General features: G+C 53.0%; 1 protein-coding gene across 1 annotated transcript; it reads left to right on the top strand.

The window, feature by feature from the left end:
• Positions 1-15,197: 15,197 nt before the first annotated feature.
• On the top strand, positions 15,198-18,804 carry LOC144156748 (uncharacterized). The gene is made up of 2 exons (XM_077688392.1): positions 15,198-15,807; positions 18,511-18,804. The coding sequence occupies exons 1-2, from the start codon at positions 15,331-15,333 to the stop codon at positions 18,802-18,804; spliced, it is 771 nt and encodes a 256-aa protein (XP_077544518.1). The 5' UTR covers positions 15,198-15,330.
• The last annotated feature ends 528 nt before the right edge of the window (positions 18,805-19,332 follow it).

Raw genomic sequence — 19,332 nt, 5'->3', positions numbered from 1 at the left:
AAAGCAAAGGAGGAGAGTGTTGCGAAATTGGGAGGGGAGGGTGGTTCGACGTGGCGGCGCAAGTCAGCGCTCTCCGAAAGTGTACTGTGGTGGAGGGCAGGGGGCAGTATGCTGTGCCCGCAGGAGGCCCTCCACGGCGCGAAGCTTTAACGTGAGGGGCATGCGAGTGACTATGATGTGCGTTCGCTTAAGACGCGGTTCGCGGTCCCTTCTTAACCCGCACTTCGTGCCGCCGACGCAGAGGCTCATCATCGCTGCCGTAGAGAGAACCCGCGAGTGAGTGCTGCCCCAGCGCACTGCTGCTGCGCCCAAATATCGCATTAGGGAGTATCGTAATCGCCCGCCAATTTTTTTTTCTTGGGGCGCTTGGTTTTTTTGGAACATCATACATCACTACCTTCCAAGAAATAACTAAGTAAATTCATGCTTAGCTTACAAATGGGACCTATTCGCAAAATACGTGGCTGATCATACTGGACCAAATGCATACTCGGTCCGTTAGGCATGGAGAAATCGAGGGTAGCGGATTGCTCATTAGTTACCAGCGACTCAGGCGGCGGTTACTGGTTGGTGACGAAACGCATGGGAAGGATCACGTGACTCGGGTGAAGGGAGACATCCAGATGACAGAGAGGCTAGTGTTTTACGGGAGATGGTAAAGAGCAGTGTTGCGGAATGGGCATCCCCATTCCATTCCTTTCAATTCCGCGGAATGACAGAAGTTAGCCCATTCCCCCTCCTGGGATGGACGGGAAGTTCAATTCCATTCCTTTAATTCCTCAATGTAAAAACTGCCTGAAGTGCTCTATTGAGTTACTGAGGAACGCAAAATGAATCTGACGTTACCATACGGGTTGAAAGCTGCAAAAGTATTCAAAATGTGTCACTTGTCACCGAAGTTGAGAGGCGTAGCAGGTTGGTTACATATGTCGTGTATAACTACCCAATTCGAAAAACTATCGTCTCTTCCTACGATTCCTCATTGTCCTCGGCTTTTAAAGACGGCACAACACCGAGCTGCAGAATCTACGCTCTTCCTACCAGGTCATCGACGCTGTGACCTGAACCGTCCAGTTCACACTATTCGGCAAGTCTCGTGGATCATTTTCGAACCTCAATTGCCGTATTTGACCGTTTTTACGCTGAAAACCGACCTCCCGAAGGCAGCAGTCATACCCGACGCCCGCTACGCCTAACAACGGAGTTCCAATCTGCTGCCATGGCAATGGCGCGATCGCCGCCACCGTCGCCACGTGCCGCCGATGCATCTCCATCCGAAGCACGCGCTCTCCTCGCTGAAGAACCCGCTCATGCCATCGAAGAAGAGAGAGAGAGAGAGAAACAACATCTTTATTCGCCTGCGTTCAGGCCCCCGTTGTAGGGGCAAACCTACTGCCTATTACCTCGCACCCCCCTCGCGGGAGATGGAGGCGTCGGTTTCGGCCGCTGGCTTTCGATGGCCGCGAGCGCGAGCTGGACAGCCATCTTCTGTAACCCACAGTCCGCACTCATGATCGCGCACTCAATGCGCGGTGGAAGCACGGTCACTTCGTCCGTATTAGTAGTCTCTTGCCTTGGTTGTTGTCCGCAACCCCACAGCATGTGCTGCATGGTGGCCCTCTCACCCCCGCACAACACACACGCGTCCGATTGGTAGAGTTCGGGGCACACGTGCTTAGCGAACACCGGTGTCCAGATTGCCCGCACCTGTAGCTGTCGCACGATCACTGCCTCTCTGCGGTTGAGATTACGGTGCGGTGGCGGGTAGACCCTGCGGCCTTCCCTGTACCATTCGAGCACCTCCCTGTAGGTGGTGATTGGAACCGCCGTTTCAGCTTCTTCTTCGTCTTCTTCTTCCCCTTCACCCTCGTCCTCCCCTTCGCTTCCCGCAGGCCTCGGAGGCGAGCCAGGTGCCGCGCTGCCGTGTCTGGTCAGCACGCGCGCAGCTCGGTCCGCCTCCTCGTTGCGGTTGGCTCCGGTTCCGACCGGGCCCACGTGCGCCGGAAACCACTTGATGGTCACCGGCATTGTTCTCCGCGGCAGGGCCCCGCACACCCTGAGCGCGCACGGTCCCACCCTGTTCGTGGCATAGTTCAGCACCGCCCCTCGCGAATCGCTCAGGACGGTGGCACACCTTGGGTTTGTGAGGGCCAGCGCAATGGCCAGCTCCTCCGCTTGCTTCGGGTCCTGGGCCCGTACGCTGCCCGCCGTGTACAGCTCCCCGGAGGTTGCCGCGACCACGGCCACAGCGTACGTGCCCTTGCGGTGCGGGTAGGTGGCCGCGTCCACGTAGAACGCGTCCGTGTCGGCCGCGTGCACGGCCGTGAGCGCCTTCGCCCTGGCAAGGCGGCGCTCCCCGTTGACTTCTGGATCCATGTGCCGGGGTATCGGCGGGACGTGCATGAGGCCGAGCAGCCCCCTCGGCAGCGACCGTCCGGACGACGACCGCAGCGGCGATGGCAGCCCCGTCGGCCCCCTGCCCCCGCCCCCACCGCCTTCCCCGCGCAGCAGCCCTACTCGGTTGAGAATTGCTCTGCCTGTTCTGGTCGTTTCTAGGCGCGCAAGCTGCGATACGCGCTGCGCCTCTGCGACCTCGCATAGTGTATTATGTATCCCTAATTCTAGGAGCCGGGTCGTGCTCGTGTGAGTATAGAGGCCTAACGCCGACTTGTATGCCTTGCGTAACAGAGCGTCCAGCATCCCGCTCTCCGCCGCCGACCAGTCGTGGAAGGCCGCCACGTATGCCACATGGCTGACCGCGAAGGCTTGTATCAGCCGCAGGAGGTTGCTTTCGCGCATGCCCCCGTGCCGTGTGGCCACCTTCTTGATCAGCCCCACTGCCGTCATGATCTTCACCTCCAGTCTCTTTATGGTTTGACCATTGTGCCCGAGAGCGTCCACGTGCAGTCCGAGGACTCGCAGCGTCTTCACCCGCGGGATGATCGTTCCGTCCTTGGTGTGTAGATTAATGTCGGGACCGTTCTCCGTCGTCTTCCTCTTCTTCTTGGGTGGTATCACCAGCAGCTCGGACTTGCTCGGGGAGCACGTGAGCCCCGTGTCCAGCAGGTGTTCTTCGACCGCATCGATGGCTTCCTGCAGGGACGCCTCGATCTCACCGTCACTGCCGCCGGACACCCAGAGCGTGATGTCGTCTGCATATATGGTGTGTCCGACTCTCGGGATGCTCTGCAAGCGCTCGGCAACCCCGATCATGACGATGTTAAACAGCGTCGGCGAGATCACAGCGCCCTGCGGCGTACCCGTGCTCCCCAGCTTCTTCGGGAGTTCTAGGTCACCGGCCACTATCGTAGCGGTACGGTCCGACAAGAAGTCTTGCACGTAGGCGAACGTGCGCCCACCCATGTTCAGGCGCGATACTTGCCGGAGGATGGCTGAGTGACGAACGTTGTCGAACGCCCCCTTCAGGTCGAGTCCGAGTATCGCTCGGTTGTCCAGGGAGTTGGTCGGCCTGTCGAGGACTTCTTGCTTGATCAGCAACATCGCATCCTGGGTGCTGAGTTTGGTTCGGAACCCCAGCATGGTGTCGGGGTAGAGTCCCTCCTCTTCTAGGTAAGCTTGCCACCGATTCAGGAGGACGTGCTCCAGCACCTTCCCCACGCAGGACGTCAGGGAGATGGGCCGCATGTTCTCTATGCTCGGTGTTTTGCCCGGCTTTGGAATTAGGACCGTTCTGGCCTCCTTCCAGCCGGCGGGGAGCTTGCCCTCCCGCCAGCATCTGTTGAAATAACCGGTGAGCGCGGTTATGGCCGCGTCACTCAGATTGCGCAGCGCCTTGTTTGACACTCCGTCCGGCCCCGGAGCCGACTTGCAATTGATGGTTTGGATCACCGCTCTGACCTCCCACTCCTCGATGTCCGCATCGAGCTCGGCGTTGGCTGCGCCGGTGTAGCTCGGGAGGGGGGTCTGCGGCGTGGCCGGCAGATATTTGTCGTTTATGCACCGGCGGACCTCGTCTTCCCCGAGTTCCTGCTTGGCCCTGTGTAACGTTCGCGCCAGGATGTGATGTTGCGTTCCCTTTGTCTTGCCTTCGTCGAGCAGGTGACGGAGCAAGTGCCAGGTTCTACTCTTGTGGATTTGGCCGTCCGCTTCTTGACAGACCGCCTGCCACTGCTGTCGGCAGAGCACCTCGCTGTGCTTTGCGATTTCAATATTGAGTAAGGCGATGCGCTTGCGGAGCCTTCGGTTATGTCTTTGTCGCTTCCACCGGGCTCTCAGCGAGTTTCTCGCCTCCAGCAAGTGCGCTAGGCGGCTGTCTACTTGCTGCGTCCCTTCGTCCGTTTCGACTTCGGTCGTGGCTGCCTTGGTCGCCGCGTTGACGCTGCGCGACCACTCGCCGATGTCCTCGATTTGCCCTGTCAGGGCACCCAGCTCCTGCCTGTACTTGTTCCAATCCGTTGTCGCGTGCTTGCGGGGAGACGGGATCCGTCCGCGCAGCGGCACCACGATCTCGAGGATGCAGTGATCGCTGCCCAGAGTTTCGCCCGTGTTCCGCCAGCTGACCCCGGTGGCAGCGTTGCAGAAGGCCAGGTCGGGATTGGTATCCCTCTGCGTTGACGTGCCGTGTCTCGTATGGACTGCCGGGTCGTTGAGTAGGTGATATTCTGCCTCCAGGGTCTCTTCGTGGAGGCTCTGGCCCTTGGTCGTTGTCCTCGGGTAGCCCCACGCCGTGTGCGGCGCGTTAAAGTCGCCACACACCAGCGCGGTGTTGTTACCCGCCAGCTGCATGGTCTTGTGTATGAGGGTTCTGAACTTTTGTTGAACTTGCTTTGGGTTGCTGTAGATATTTACGATGTAGGTGCTTTCCTTGTTCTTACGGCCCGTTACCACCTCGATGGCGAGGTGCTCGATGGCGGTATTCCGGAGTAGGCCGTGCTCTACGTAGGTGATTCCTTTCCTCACCAGGGTACACACCCCCTGCCCGGCTCCTTTCCCTGCGATTCTCGCGCTGGGCGGGCTGGCGTAGGAGCGGTACCCCGGCAGTTTCGGAGTGTCTTCGGTGTGTGTCTCTTGTATTAGAATAACGTCCGGTCTTCGGCCGGCGTGTCGTATGTACTGTTGTAACGATGCCCTCTTTGTGCGTAGGCCGTTCGCATTCCATTGACATATGACCAACTCTCGACCTAACATTGCTCCGGCCATACTGGGCGAGTCTTGGTCGTTGGTTGTTGCTGTTGTGATTGAGGTGGCGCCTGCTGCTGCGTTGACAGCATCTGCGCCTGCTGCTGTTGCTGTTGGTGGATGATTTCTTTCATTTCGTTCATTTGCGTGAGGAGTTGCTGTAGCATGCGCTCCATGTTGGTAACCCGGACGTTGCCATCGGCCAATGTCGCTTCTAGCGTCGCTTGCCTCTTGCTGATTGACTCCTGCTCTCTCTCGAGCTGCTGGTGACTGTCTTCTAGTTGTTGCTGCCTGCGCTCCATGACGCTCGTAGTTGTAGCTCGCCTCTTTGCTCTGGGGCTGGCGTACGTGTGTTCCGTCTCTACTTCGGCCTCCGCCTCCTCTTCTCCTACTTCTTCTTCCGCAGAGTAATCGTCACTGTGCACCGTTACGGTGCTCTCCTCGTCTTCGACTATCTCGTTGTCTTGTGGGTCCATCGCCTGTTCTTGTGTTGATAATTCTTGCTCGCTGGCTTGTCTGTGCTGCCGCATCCGCCTGCGCGCTGCCCTCCTTGGCTCGCACGGGGTCTTTTGCAGCTGCATTTGGTTGCTTAGAATCTGGTCCAGCTTACTGCTGAGCTCTTGTATTTGTCTGTCCCTCTGCGCGAGTTGTGCTCGGAGCCGCGCAACCTCGTTTTGGAGCAAGATCGTCTCCGGTGCGGGTTGCATCGATGTTCGCCCTTGCTGCTGCTGTCGCAGCTCCCCATCTTTCTCTCTGGATGCCTGCGGTTGAATTTCCCGCCTCGGGCCCGCTATCGCTGCGGCCCACGTGATTCCTGTCTTCGAGCTAGGCTCGGCGCGCGGCGCACTGCCGGAACGGTGGTGGGGGGCTTTGTGTACTCCGCCCTTCCCGCCAGCCTCGGCAGCTGCGTTCGCCGCTCGCATTCCGCGAGCTGCCGGCGTTGTTATTGTTCCAGCTGCCGCTCTTCTGACGTCAGCATTCCTCTTCGGTGACATTGGCTGTTTCGCGCCTTTTTCGGGCGCGCGCAGCTGCGGGAAGTCGACTAAGCCTAGCTTCGGCGCGCTCTTCTGCTGCTCCTCCACCTGCTTGCGCTCCCATCTTCTTTGTTTGACCACGTGCGGGGTCTTGTAGCGGTTCTTGCAGCCCGCCGCCCCGGTTGGATGAGCCCCTCCGCAAAGCTTGCATCGGGGTTTACAGACCTGGTCGTGCGTGGGTCCCGGGTTGGACGCTCCGCACGCAAAGCATACTTGCGCGTCCGGGTGGGGGCACACGTCTGCCCTGTGTCCTAATCTGCCGCAGCATCGGCACACTTCATAATGCTGTTTGTACAGGCTGCACTTGGTAACCAAGGCTCCGAACCTGACCGTGTTGGGTACCTTAGAGCCCTCGAAGGCTACGATGACTGTAGTTGTCTTACCTATCCTATGCGCCTCTAGCGCGAGCGGATTCGTTTCGTTAACTATATTCTCCTGCAGTTCCTGCTCGGAGTACGTGAGTGGGATATCTCTGATAACACCCTTGCCCGTGCCCTCGGGCGCCGGCACGTACGCGTACACCTCGTGTTCCCTACCCGCGATCTTTAGCGAGCGGATCTCCGATTACATGCGAGCCCTGTGCTCGTGTGGCGTGCTGACCACGATAATGTTCTGCGCGTTGTTAGTGCATATTGCATCCTCTCTGGATTCCTGCATGGTAGTTCCTGCCACTGCGAAAATGGCCTCCATTAGCGTGGGTGCCGCGGTGCGGGCTACGTCCAACCCGCCACGTGGCCTGAGAATAATCTTAATGTCCTCACGCGGCAGCGCGCGTGGCATACGCGCTGCTTTAGTTAGCTTAGCTGCGACCTGCCTCGCAAATTTTGCTGGGTCTCTAGGGGCTGCGGGGGGGGGGGGGCAGGGGGAGCAGAAACAACGGGGACCGACTCACCGCCAGCCGCGCCGATCTCCTGCCGCCGCATCTTCCGCCTCGCCATCTGCCACCTGCCTTCTTGCGCTCCTGTCGCTGGTGTTGATTCCACGTTGCCGGCGACCGCCACCGACATCCGCCCGTGAATGTAGCTGACTTGCATCGCCGATGCTCCGTCGTCTTCCTCGGGAAGAAAATTGGTACCCAGATCCATGGTTGTCGTCATCTCTTCGTGGATAGTTGCCGTCTTCGCCGTGGCGGCCGCCCCCCGGCACGCCCGGCTCCGAAGTCACGCTAAGCCTAGGTTAGGCTTAGCAAGCCGGCCACGTTGGCCGATCTCTTCTCGTCGATAAATCGGCGAAAAATCGCTGCAACTTGCCGAAAATGGTATCGGTTGATTCCTCAGGCCAAGCTGCACTGCCCTACAACAGAATCTCGTCGATATAATCGATTGGACCGTCGCAATTAATCGAAAACGTCAGAGCTGATGCGAAGTGCGTTCGCTCCCTGCGGCGATCGCAGCGCCGCCCCTGCCATCGAAGAAGACATCGACGCGAGGGACTGGACTACCATTACGAGGAAAGCCAAGCCAAAGATTCCCGCAGCACCAATCGCAACACTGAAGACCGTCGTCATCAGGACGCCAAACACGCTTAAAATCGCCCAGGTAAGACACTACGAAATCCTTCAAGCAATTGCTTCAGCTGCAAACTTGGCACCACACGAGCAGCAGGCTTTGACCCTCCAAGTTCGGTACCGCCAAAATGTTATCCTCCTCAAGACCTCCAATGAATTCACTGCCCGAAAGGTAGCAGCTATCACCATGTTGTCTATTCAAGCGTGCATTCACATCGTGAAAGCCTATGTGACGGCCCCCGTGATTTCGTGCCGTGGCGTCATCCACGGGATTGAGAAAGGACTTTCCGACGACCAACGTTTAGAAAGCCTTGAATCGTGGCATGCGACCATCCTGTCTGCCCGCATGATGGGAGAGACTGAGTCGGTGTTAATAACCTTCCAGGGCACCCATGTTTCCCACAACGTTCTCTTCCGCCGCGTCTTGTATAGATGCAAACCGGAGAGACCCAATGCCCTGAAGTGCAATAGGTGCCGCGAATATAGACATCGGATGCTGAACTGCCCTCCCCGTCCGACATATCAACGCTGCCCCACCTGCTCAACCAAGCTCAACGCACAGGATGCACCGCATCGTTGCTCCGCCCATTGCTTCCACTGCGGAGGAAACCACCCGACCTTTGACAGCACCTGCCCCGTAGCAGCGAGACCAAAAGAGCCACAAAGCCGCATACGAGCGCAGGAAAAGCCTCCGGATCAAGCTGGAAACATCACAACGAGAAGAACACAGAAAATCATCTAAGTCCCGGCAGTTCGCCCCAAAGCAAACATCGACTGCTTGGCAGTTGTCATCTGGTCGCACCAACCACAAGCATGTGCAGCTCCAACAAACTCCCAACCGTGATGACATCCCTCCACTACCCCCGGCCCAACAGGAGGCTGCAAGACCTCCTCGACCCAATCCCTGGCATCTAGAAGTTCAGGAGAAGTCAGCTCCACCACGTCCACTTCTCAAGCCGGCTACGCTTCTACCAGCGGGTGAGCCGAGCCCGTCCCTTCCCCCTCCCCCGTCCATCCCTATCTCTTACACATCTCCAAATCCCACACCAGTCATCACATCTGACAATTATTTCCAGCACATAAAAGACCGGAATGACCCGATACTTTGGTATCTCGCCGAAGAAATTTCTGCCATTCGCCAAGCATTCGAGCTCATGCACACTCTCCTTAGTAATATTCTACAGGATGACGAACGCATGGAATACCTCACCAATTCACTCAAACGTCCCCGTCCACCTACATCCACCGAAGAAGCTGCTGCATCCTCTTCCAACCCTCCCGAGAAGCGGGCTAGCGTAGCTTAAAGGGGTCCTGAAATACCTTCCGCCGGTGCATGGATGTACATGTAACCAAATAAAGCAATGTAATAGCAATCTCCTCCCGCAAGAAATTTATGAAAGCGATGAGTATTAGCTGAGAAATCGTAAATCAAAAACCGCGCATTATCGTCGCGCCGCGTTTCCTCCTCCTTTCAACTTACTCTCCGCTGTTGAAGGTGCGTGAGCCTTCCCTCCCATAATGCTGCGCTCCTCGGCGGTGACGTACTTCCTCTATCGCGCTGCTCATACTGCCGTCTGCTACGGGCAAGCTTTGTTGACACCATGAATCCCGCACTCCGCTCAAGGCTGGAAAAGCGAACAAAAATCTGGCCGCATGTGTGCGGCGGCCTGGCCTTGCCCTTTCGCGGTGTACGTTGGTGCAGTTTCTATCGGCGGCACGTGGCTTTTTATCGGCGGTGAACTCGCACCCGCACTTGGAGGATCGTGCGCTCGTTCTCTGATGCACCGCGCACTGTTTATCCAAAAAGCGCCGTATCAGATTTGGCCCCGCTGGTGCCGGGTCTTATTTTGCCGCGGTGGTAATTCTTGCCGGCGGCATGTGAAAAAGACATTTTAAACCGATACAGAACCCGTGCACAAAACGCTTCAATCAGTTCAGCTTGGGGCGACGCGTGGTGGAGAGCGGCAACGTTGGCAAAACATGCTCCGCCGCGGCTCTGAGCTTTCTAGCGCTGGAACGAGCGCCATTTCTTTGACAATCTCAAACATCGGTTGCCTTGGCAACAAAGCACAAACCACTCTAGAGGTCAGTTACGGTTCCGTGATCCCGGTTCAGCTTGGGGCCCCACCTCGCAACATGTGGGCACTGCAGGCGTACCACTCACTCCCATTGCGAAGTGCGAGATGCGTTTGGCATTACAGGAGGCGATGGTGTGTGTGTTGTGGACGCCTTTGTTTCGCGATGAAATGCGACGTTGTGCTTCTGCGGGTGGATAGTGCTTCCCATGGTCTGGATTATCTTTCTCGCGCGGCGTACGACTCAACCTCGCATGGTGTATGTGCAGTGTGTGTGGCTAAAAGCCTTCTCGGCTTGTGCGCCAGAGTTAAGTGACTTGCTGTTCGTCCCCGCAAACCGCGCGCGAGGTGAGGCGAATTTACGACGGGCAGGAGGAGGCAACCCATCGTCTGTCAATCGCGGTTCAGACTTGCAACGCATGTTGTGACATTGTGTTCGTTCGAAACGCATCTCTGGATTGTTTTGAAGTTTAATAAAATGTGTGCGTCAAACCCGGGCATTCGGCTCAGGGCGTTCTCAGCGATTGCACGAAAGAAGTGTCACGGGGCTTCAACGCTTTCTTTATGGAACGTACCGAGGTAAGAGAATATTCATGTCGTGTTATGGCCGTGTTGCATTCAATAAAAACAGTTAAGCGTTTGTTTACACTTGTTTCATTTGTCGTAAAATGTCTAAGCACTCCGGCACTACGCTGACAGATCAGCCGGCGAGCCGACGCTGAGCAGGCTAGTTATCTCTTTGCCGGAAGTCCGTGAGAAAGTCGCCCAATAGCAGGATGGCTAGCTCATGACGAACATCTGGGAATCGATGACGTAGACATGAGAAGATGGCGGCGTCCAAAAACACGAAGGGAAGGGTGAGAAAAATACGACAAACTTTGCAACAAAAGTGTGAGCTTTCCGCTGCGCGTAAAAGAGTAATACTTGGCACAGATGACGTTGACGACCCAATGTAACGATTGCGCTAGTTCATTTAGTGTGCTCAAAACGCCTTTCAGGGCCCCTTTAACGATGGCAGACAACAATAACACCCACATTGTACAGTGGAACTGTAGAAACCTTAACACCAATCGAACCCTCTTAACCCAATGGCTTTTGACTTTGCCTTCGCAACCTCACGTAATTCTCATACAGGAATCGCGTGCTCTTAAAGATATTCCTGGCTACCGTGTCCTACATGCGGCATGCGACAGCGATAGTGCCCCAGTAGTTAGCACATACATTCCCCGGATCTTCGATTTGAGGTCATCGATGTCTTCTCCCGTCTTGCGCGGTATCTCACTGCGTTTACTATATACCCAAAACACTCTCGCCCGTTCTCTATCCTAAATTTTTATAATCCCCATAAAGAGTACGCACTTTTCAAGCCACTTATGCACTTTAGTTCAAGGTTGTATCGCGACTGCGACTTCATTATAGGTGGGGACTTTAATGCCCCGCACGTTATTTGGGGTTACCCACGCACCTTACGACCTGGCCGCATACTCAACGACACTTTAAACGGAGCTCAAATGACAGTTTACAACAACCCCGATTCCATTATTCGTGAGGGTAACAAACATCAACAGTCGACCATGCCAGACCTCACGGCAGGCCGGGGAGCGCGAGATGTCACCTGGAATGCTGCAGATGAAAGACTACTAAGTGATCATTATATTATTCAAATCACTATCCCTACCTGTATCCGATAACCTAAACGTAAAATTTCGCTCACAAACTGGAAAATCTTTCGTGATATTCGCGACACCTCTCAGACGAATGGTAATCTCAAGAACTGGACTAAAGCACTCAAACAGGCCCACAAACAAGCCCCACAGGAATGTTTCACTTCAGCCCCATCAGGCAACCCAGACCCTTATCTTGTCCGTACCTGGAAGAGGACAAAACGACTCTTGCACGCCCTTCGCACTCAACCAAATAATATTCGGCTAGCCGAGCGCGTCGCTGAACTAACGGAGCATATCAAAGAGCACTGTGCTACGCTGGCCAGGAATCAATGGAATGAAATTTGTAACAGCATCAACGGCAGCCTTGATCAGAAAAGAACCTGGCACCTACTTAGAAAGCTCCTCGGGCCTCACCCGGCTCCTGTTCCCACACTTGAGAAGCACCATTCATTGCTGGGATCGGACGCCTTAGTAACCCAGCTCCGCGAACTTTATATTCCTCCTCCTCTACCTAGCCTTTATTCAAACTACATGCGCGCCTCCATTGCAGAACTCGATGAGCCTTTCACTTTTTGGGATCTCGAGTGGGCGCTAAAACAACTAAAGCGAAAGTCGGCCCCAGGTGAGGATCAGATTACGTATACACTTATACGAAACCTATCCGACAAGGACAAGGAACATTTTCTGGACATTATAAACTCCCACTGGGAAGAAGGCACCCTCCCATCATCTTGGAAGCAATCCCTTATAACCCTACTACCTAAGCCAGGCCAAAAATCTGCCCTTGAAAATCTCCGCCCAATCTCTCTAACTTCTTGCCTGGGAAAGACCATGGAAATGATGGTTCTCAATCGATTTGAGGCCTATTTTGAGTCCACGGATTTCTTTCCTCCTCAACAAATTGGTTTTCGTAAGGGTGTGTCTACCCAAGACCTCTTTTTCCTCCTAGCTCACGACTTTGACCCTCCTCCTCCTTCCCAGATACAGGCGTAGTGACCCTGGATATCCGCAAAGCCTTCGATAACCTTGCCCATGATTTTCTCCTAAATATACTTGCTTCTACCGGCTGTGGGCCGAAAATGTACGGTTACATTGCTGCATTTCTGCGCGACCGCACCGCCAAGTTCCGTCTCCCTGATTCGGTCTCCGATCCTTTTCCCATCACGCGTGGTACTCCACGGGGTGCTATTCTCTCACCCACCCTTTTTAACCTCGGAATGGCGCCCCTGTCTCGTAGTTTAGCATCGATCCCGAACCTCAAACATACATTCTACGCAGACGACCTTACTCTTTGGTGCACATCTGGGTCTCCTGGGTCAGTGCAGGACACCTTGCAGCAAGGTATCGATGCAGTCACTAGGTATCTCGACACTGTAGGCCTGTCTCCCGCACCTGAAAAGTCCGAATTGCTGCTCATTGCGAAAACTCGCTATCAGCGCCAACACAATCACCTGATCACACTCACAATGGTAGGTCACCCAATCTCTCGCGTAATATCCTGTCGAATTCTTGGACTGCATATCCATGAATCACCTAATCAGGCTAATGTGGCTAAACAGTTAAAGTTTGCCATCAGCTTACCCATCTAGTACGCCGCATTGTCAACAAGCACGCGGGGCTACATGAGGGTCACGTTAGGCAGCTAGTACATGCCTTAGCTCTAAGTAAACTTCTTTATACAATTCCATATCTTTTTCTGACTTGTCACCAAAGACATCAGATTGAGGTTGCACTTCATACACGGTATAAGACCGCCCTCAACGTTCCCGTTAATACGTCCACTCAGCGCCTATACTCTACGGGGCTGTTCTTGCCCCTGGGAGATCTTATACAACATAAAGACCGGCAAATGGCGCGTCTTTCTAGCACAAAACAAGGACACTGGATCCTTCACCAAGTTGCTCTCAAGCCTATTGACTTGCCTGTCATCACCCCTCCTGCACCGCTCCCAGATAACCTCAGGATAGCTCCCATCCCAAGAAACGTTGCAACTGATACCAATCCAGGGAGACGATGTGCTCGCGTTGTCAATCATGCCCATCCAATTGATTCTACGATAGTCTACACGGATGCATCACGGACGCATGTCGGAGCAGCCGCATATTCCATCGCAAGTGGCAATGAAGTAGTGACACACACCCTTGGTCCTTTCACTAATCCCCCACCTACAGCGACTCTAGAGACCCTCCCAATAATCACCAGTATTCAGGACCTCTCATTACGGCCCCCTAACCCCTCAGGATATACCATATACACTGATTCAATGCAAGCTATTCGCGCCATTCACATGGGTAGGATTCCTGAAGAACTGCAGTATGATCTACGCAAAGCCTTAACAAAGCTACGTCCCCACACTGTCACACTGAGGTGGATTCCTAGTCACGCTGGAATCGCAGGCAATGAGGTTGTGCATAGCCTCGCCCGCGAACTTTTGCACTGGGCGCCTGGGATTCCCTGGCCTTATCCACCGACGTGGGACACTACTCTCCACTACAAACAAGACATAAAGCTTCACTACAAGAACGCCAGAGAAACTCTTCGTACACTTCCTGTTTCAGACAAATCTCTAACAACCACGCAACTACGCATTCTTCGACGCGTACAGTTAAATACCATCCTTACACCTGCTCGTTCCTTCCTCTACCGTATCCGACACTCACCAGCATGTCCCAATTGTCCCGAACCATACGCTAATTTAGAACACTGCATTTTCGCCAGACCCATTGCAATTCAATCCCCACATTTTCCCCACCCACCTCCTTCAACGTGGCGGACTTGGCTAGCCTCGGACCAGCTCTCGGACGAGTTGGCGTTGGTGAACCTGGCCCGGGACATTCTCGACGCTTAATGTTGCGTTGGAATAAAGTTTTTTCCTCCTCTTCCTCTCTTCCTAACGAAATCCGAGAGAAGCGCGAAAGCTAAAAGTGCACCCAACTTTCGCTGAAAGTGCGTCTAGCCGATCTACAAACCTTCAAACACCCAAACCGCAAGCGATGAACGAACCCATGCGACGATTTTTCGCGCACTAAGTAAACGCAACTACGAATGGTATAAGTGTACTCCGTTACGTGGTTTATGAGATAAAGGTATACTATTGTGGTCCTTTATGGTGGACGCGTGTGTTTTTTATTTAGAACCGTTCGTTTTTTGCGATTTTCAAGTAAGCGTTTTGCCACAATGAAAGCCCAGTTTCAGAGAGAGAGAGAAAGATAGAGAGAGAGAGAGAGATCATTTGCGGTCCCCCGTTTCACGCACGCACCGTGTGCGTAGAGACATTATCAGAGCTTTTCTGTCGAGCAACCGGTCCAAGGGCGAACGCATTAGTTTTTCGATACAATGTGAACGGTCCCACTAAAACAGCTTTCGCCTTGAAAAGTGGCATCGTCACACTGCCCCTTTTTTTATAATAAGTAGCGGGATTCCACTACTTATTGCAGATTTTGCATGTTAGCATGTTTTAACGATTTGTTCTTGCGCGACGCGAGATGAAGCAGCTATTACGTTGATGTCGGCTTTTTTCGTTTTATTGCACAGTGTGGGGCGTGCTATCTCGCTGTCTGCTTTGCGTACCGTCATACCAGCGTAATTAGTTTGATGTGGAAAACTCACAGGCATGTCACGCGGAGCTTGCTCACATGTACATTCAAAATGCCTAATGGAATGATTTCAAGTGAATCTACAGCATTGAGCCCTCTCGCTACAGCATTTGCCCCCTCCCTGGCACCCATGCTTCCGGACCGTCGGCAGCGCCACCCCTCCCTCCGTGGATCGTCGAGATAAATCCAGCCACCCTATCGCCGTCGACAACATCTCCTGCGCAGCCTATAAAGCCGCAACCACCATCCAGCGCGCACTGTGGGCTTCGCGGCTGTGCCACCACACAGGCCGCTAACCCGTTCATCTTGATCATGCAGGTTGGTAGTTCGTATCCCACGTCTACTAAAAAATCAAGTAATTACTGTTTGGTGCAGCTGCCGAGCCCACAGTGCTGCTGTTTGCTTGTTACCGAATGTGTGAATGTCATACGTGCCTTGCTATTGCTATCGGGAGATGTAGAGATGAACCCCGGGCCAGATATTCTCGCTGAGCTGAAAAAGTTGTCACAGGGCCAGTCGACAATATTATCGGAAATGCAAGGTCTTAAATCCGAGATAGCCACCACTAACCAGACTATCACCGATCTTGGACAGCGCATTGCTGTCTTGGAAAATCACTGCCAAAATCTTCTAACCCTTCGAGCAGAAGTAGATGCAATACATACTAATACCGATGAGTTAACTCACCGGGTGTATGACATAGACGAGCGTCTTGACGACCTCGAGAACCGTTCCCGGCGTGACAATCTAATATTCTACAATCTCCCTGACACCAGTGTTGCGGAATGGGCATCCCCATTCCATTCCAATTCCATTCCGAGGAATTACAACTTGTCGTGATTCCATTCCTCTCAATTCCTCGGAATGGCAGAAGTTGGCCCATTCCCACTCCTGGAATGGACGGAAAGTTCAATTCCATTCCTTTAATTCCTCAACGTAAAAACTGCCTCAGGTGCTCTATCGGTTACCGAGTTAACGCAACTGGATCATACGGGTTGAAAACTGCAAAAGTATGCAAAATGTGTCACTTGTCACCGACGTTGGGAGGTGGTAGCAGGTTGGTTAATACTCGTGCATTACAACTACCCAGTGCCAAAAATTACGGTCCCTTCCTAACGAAGGTAGAGAGAAGCGCGAAAGCTAAAAATGTGTCCAACTTTCGCTGAAAGTGCGTATAACCGATCGTCAAACCTTCAAGCACTCAAACCGCAAGCGAAGAAGCAACCAATGCGACGATTTTTCGCGTAGTGAGTAAAAGCAACTACGAACGATCTAAATGTACAGCGTTACGTGGTTTATGAGATAAAGGTGTAGCATTGTGCTCGTTCTTCATGATAGCCGCATTTGTTGTCTTATTTAGAACCGTTCGTTTTTTTTTTTTTTTTGCGATTTTCAAGTAAGCGTTTGACGTTTCAAGTTTCAGAGGGAGAGCGAGAGAGAGGAGATAAACAGAGAGAGACCTAATGTCCTGTCACCGGTGTAGAGACCTTATTCGAGTTTATCGGTCGAGCAACCGGTCCAAGGGGTGATATATTAGTTTTTTACAGAATGCGATCGGTCTCACTAAAAAGATTTCGCCTTAAAAAGGGGCAGTGTCACACTGCCCCCATTTGCATAGTAAATAGCGGGATCCCAATACTTATTACAGTATTTGCATGTTAGCATGTTTTAACGGTTTGTTCTGTGCGACGCAAAATGAAGCAGCTATTACGCTGGTGTCTGCTTTTTCCTTTTTGTTGCACAGTGTGTGGCGTCCTAACTTGCTATCTACTTTGCGTATCGTTATACCAGCGCCATTACTATGATGTGGGTTACTCACAGGCATGTCGCGCGGAGCTTACTCACAGGTACACGCATTCGAAATGCTTATTTGAATGATTTCAAGTGACCTTATAGCATTGAGCACTAATGCTACTGTACCGACGCGAGAGGCGGGAGTGCGGCGGCACGGAACGCCGTTAAGTTTTTGCATTCACCGTAGGATAGTCGCCACCGCTTCTACATTGACCTCCATTGCGTTTGTTTATTGCCCTGGAACTACCTCAGCCTCAGCCAAATCCGTTCAATACAAGACATTATTTATGACCTCCTCATTCAATGTGACAGAACCATATCGTGACAGGAGCCCTGTTAAAATAAAGAGGTATGGTCAGGCAGTTTATTTCCATGAACGCGCAACCAATATGCACCAGGACTTCATCAAAATCACGAAATCAGACATTTCTACCTGAATGCTGGCGATGTTTAACTTTCAAGCAGGCGACTAAGGCTTCAGTAATCAGGTATGTTTGCACCCAGGCGCAAAGGCCACGTGCACAGAAGCACAGCAACCAAACCACGAACAGGTTTGGCACAACTGGAGGTGAGGGCTGCACCTTCGAGTCGAAGCAAAGCAAGGTGTCGCACTGCTGAGAGCTGTCAAAACACTTGCAAAAAAGGGGACTATTGCAGAGGGAACTGTTAGAAAGAAACGTCTCTCGGCAGATGTGTGTTCTGCATTGCTTAATATAATATCTAGTGTAATCGTATATACCAGCTGCCCACTGCCGTAGCAGCCGAAACAGAGCGTGAAGGTAGAAAGCTCAGTAACATATCCGAACCTCGCTTCTTATTCTTATGGCGAGTGCCGGGCACGCAAATCCCTCAATTTTATTTTTGCTGCTTTGGCTTGATTTGCTGTAGCCCTGCTGCTCTGCTGCAACATACGGACTGAGATTGGCGCCCTATTCCCGCGAGATGCCTACCAGGTCGGCTACAAGCATCGAGGCTATTTATTGCGCACCGGGTACCGTGGGTGGGAGGAGAACGCCAAGCAGGCTCGTTGATTCGTGTTTCATGCGCGACCGCTTTAGATTGTTAGCTCCAATATTTCGCAGCATCCGCTTGCGGTGAAAAAAACTGCAGCTTCGGATGGGCGCCGTTCGTATTCCCTCCCCCTGCTTCTCGATGCTATTGCACGCCTGCTGGCCTGGCCACACGGCACCTGCTACTGAGAGAGACGCCGGTCTTCCATCCGCGCCACGGACAATTGTACAGAGAAAGCTATGCCTAAAAAAGCCTGGCGAAGCACGAAGAGCCGGCCTAACGGCGCCACTGGCGAGACGCGCTTGCGGCGCTTGTTCACTTTCACTTTCCCTTTCACACGCACTGCGGTATGCTGCGCGGATTCAGCTACTCGAGATGAAGGGTATGATTTCTTGTTTTCGTCTCCGGTGCTCCCTTTGAGATGTAGCGACGCAGTCGTCGCCACAGACTAATTTTTAAGCAGCCGAAAGGCGCCATCAATGGTGACGCCATCGTCTAAAAATCCCCATTCAATTCCCATTCCATTCCGGGTAAAATGCGCTTAATTCCATTCCCATTCCATTCCTCCAAGTGCTGTCCACATTCCATTCCCATTCCATTCCGGCATCTTAAAAAGGTGGAATGAATCCGGAGTCATTCCAATTCCGGAGTGGTAACTCCGCAACACTGCCTGACACTAATCCGAAGGAAACATACGCTCAGTCGGAAGAAATAATAATCCAGCACTGCCTTGAACGACTTCAACTAACAATTGAACCAAAAGACATAGAGCGTGCACATCGCCTAGGGCGGCACACCAATAACCATAAACGGCCTATAATAGTGAAACTCTCGTCTTTCAAAACTAAAGAATCCATCCTTTCAAACGGCCCAAAACTAAAAGGTACAAAATTTAGCATTGGCGAAGATTTCACATACCCTGTTCGAATAGCCCGAAAAGAGCTCGTTGCTTTCGCTAGGAGCAAATCTGTGCCATTTTAACTGCGTTTTCAAACTTTGCACATTGGCTCTAAGCGATACATTTTCGACTACGAAGCAGGAATTGTCAAGGAAAAAACATAGGGATCAGTACGCCGTCGGCAAGCGCGCCAACAGCCACGTACAAGCACTAAAGCTAAGCTTTCGTTTTCTGTAATTTATACCAACATCCGTAGTTTTCTTCCTAAGCTCGTGCCCCTGTCTAATCTGTTAAAATCATCTAGCAGTAGTATACTTATATTGACCGAAACGTGGCTTACTGACGACATTTCAGATACAGAGGTTCTGGCTGACTTGCCGCACTTTAACCTTTTTCGTCACGACCGTAAAAACGCACGTGGTGGGGGCGTACTCATCGCGACTAGCGAAAAGCTATCTTGCTCCCTTATCGACATTGCCTCACAACTTGAAATATTGTGGGTAATGTGCCGTGCACCACCCGAAACAGTAATACTTGGCGTATGCTACAGGCCCCCTCGTACTGATCCAAATTTCGCCCGCGAAATAAATGAAATGCTATCTACGCTTACT

Source organism: Haemaphysalis longicornis, unplaced genomic scaffold (genome assembly GCF_048455015.1).
Source record: "Haemaphysalis longicornis isolate Haplotype H1 unplaced genomic scaffold, Haemaphysalis longicornis Haplotype H1 scaffold_1, whole genome shotgun sequence".
NCBI classification, from domain to species: domain Eukaryota; kingdom Metazoa; phylum Arthropoda; class Arachnida; order Ixodida; family Ixodidae; genus Haemaphysalis; species Haemaphysalis longicornis.
Note: the sequence above shows the minus strand (reverse complement) of the source record. Positions and strands in the feature narration are given on the sequence as shown.

Coding starts and splice junctions, on each gene's coding strand:
- LOC144156748 (XM_077688392.1), top strand. CDS start 15,331: ATGCAGGTTGGTAGTTCGTATCCCACGTCTACTAAAAAATCAAGTAAT. Junction 15,808..18,510: donor ACACCAGTGTTGCGGAATGG/GCATCCCCATTC, acceptor ACTAATCCGAAG/GAAACATACGCTCAGTCGGA.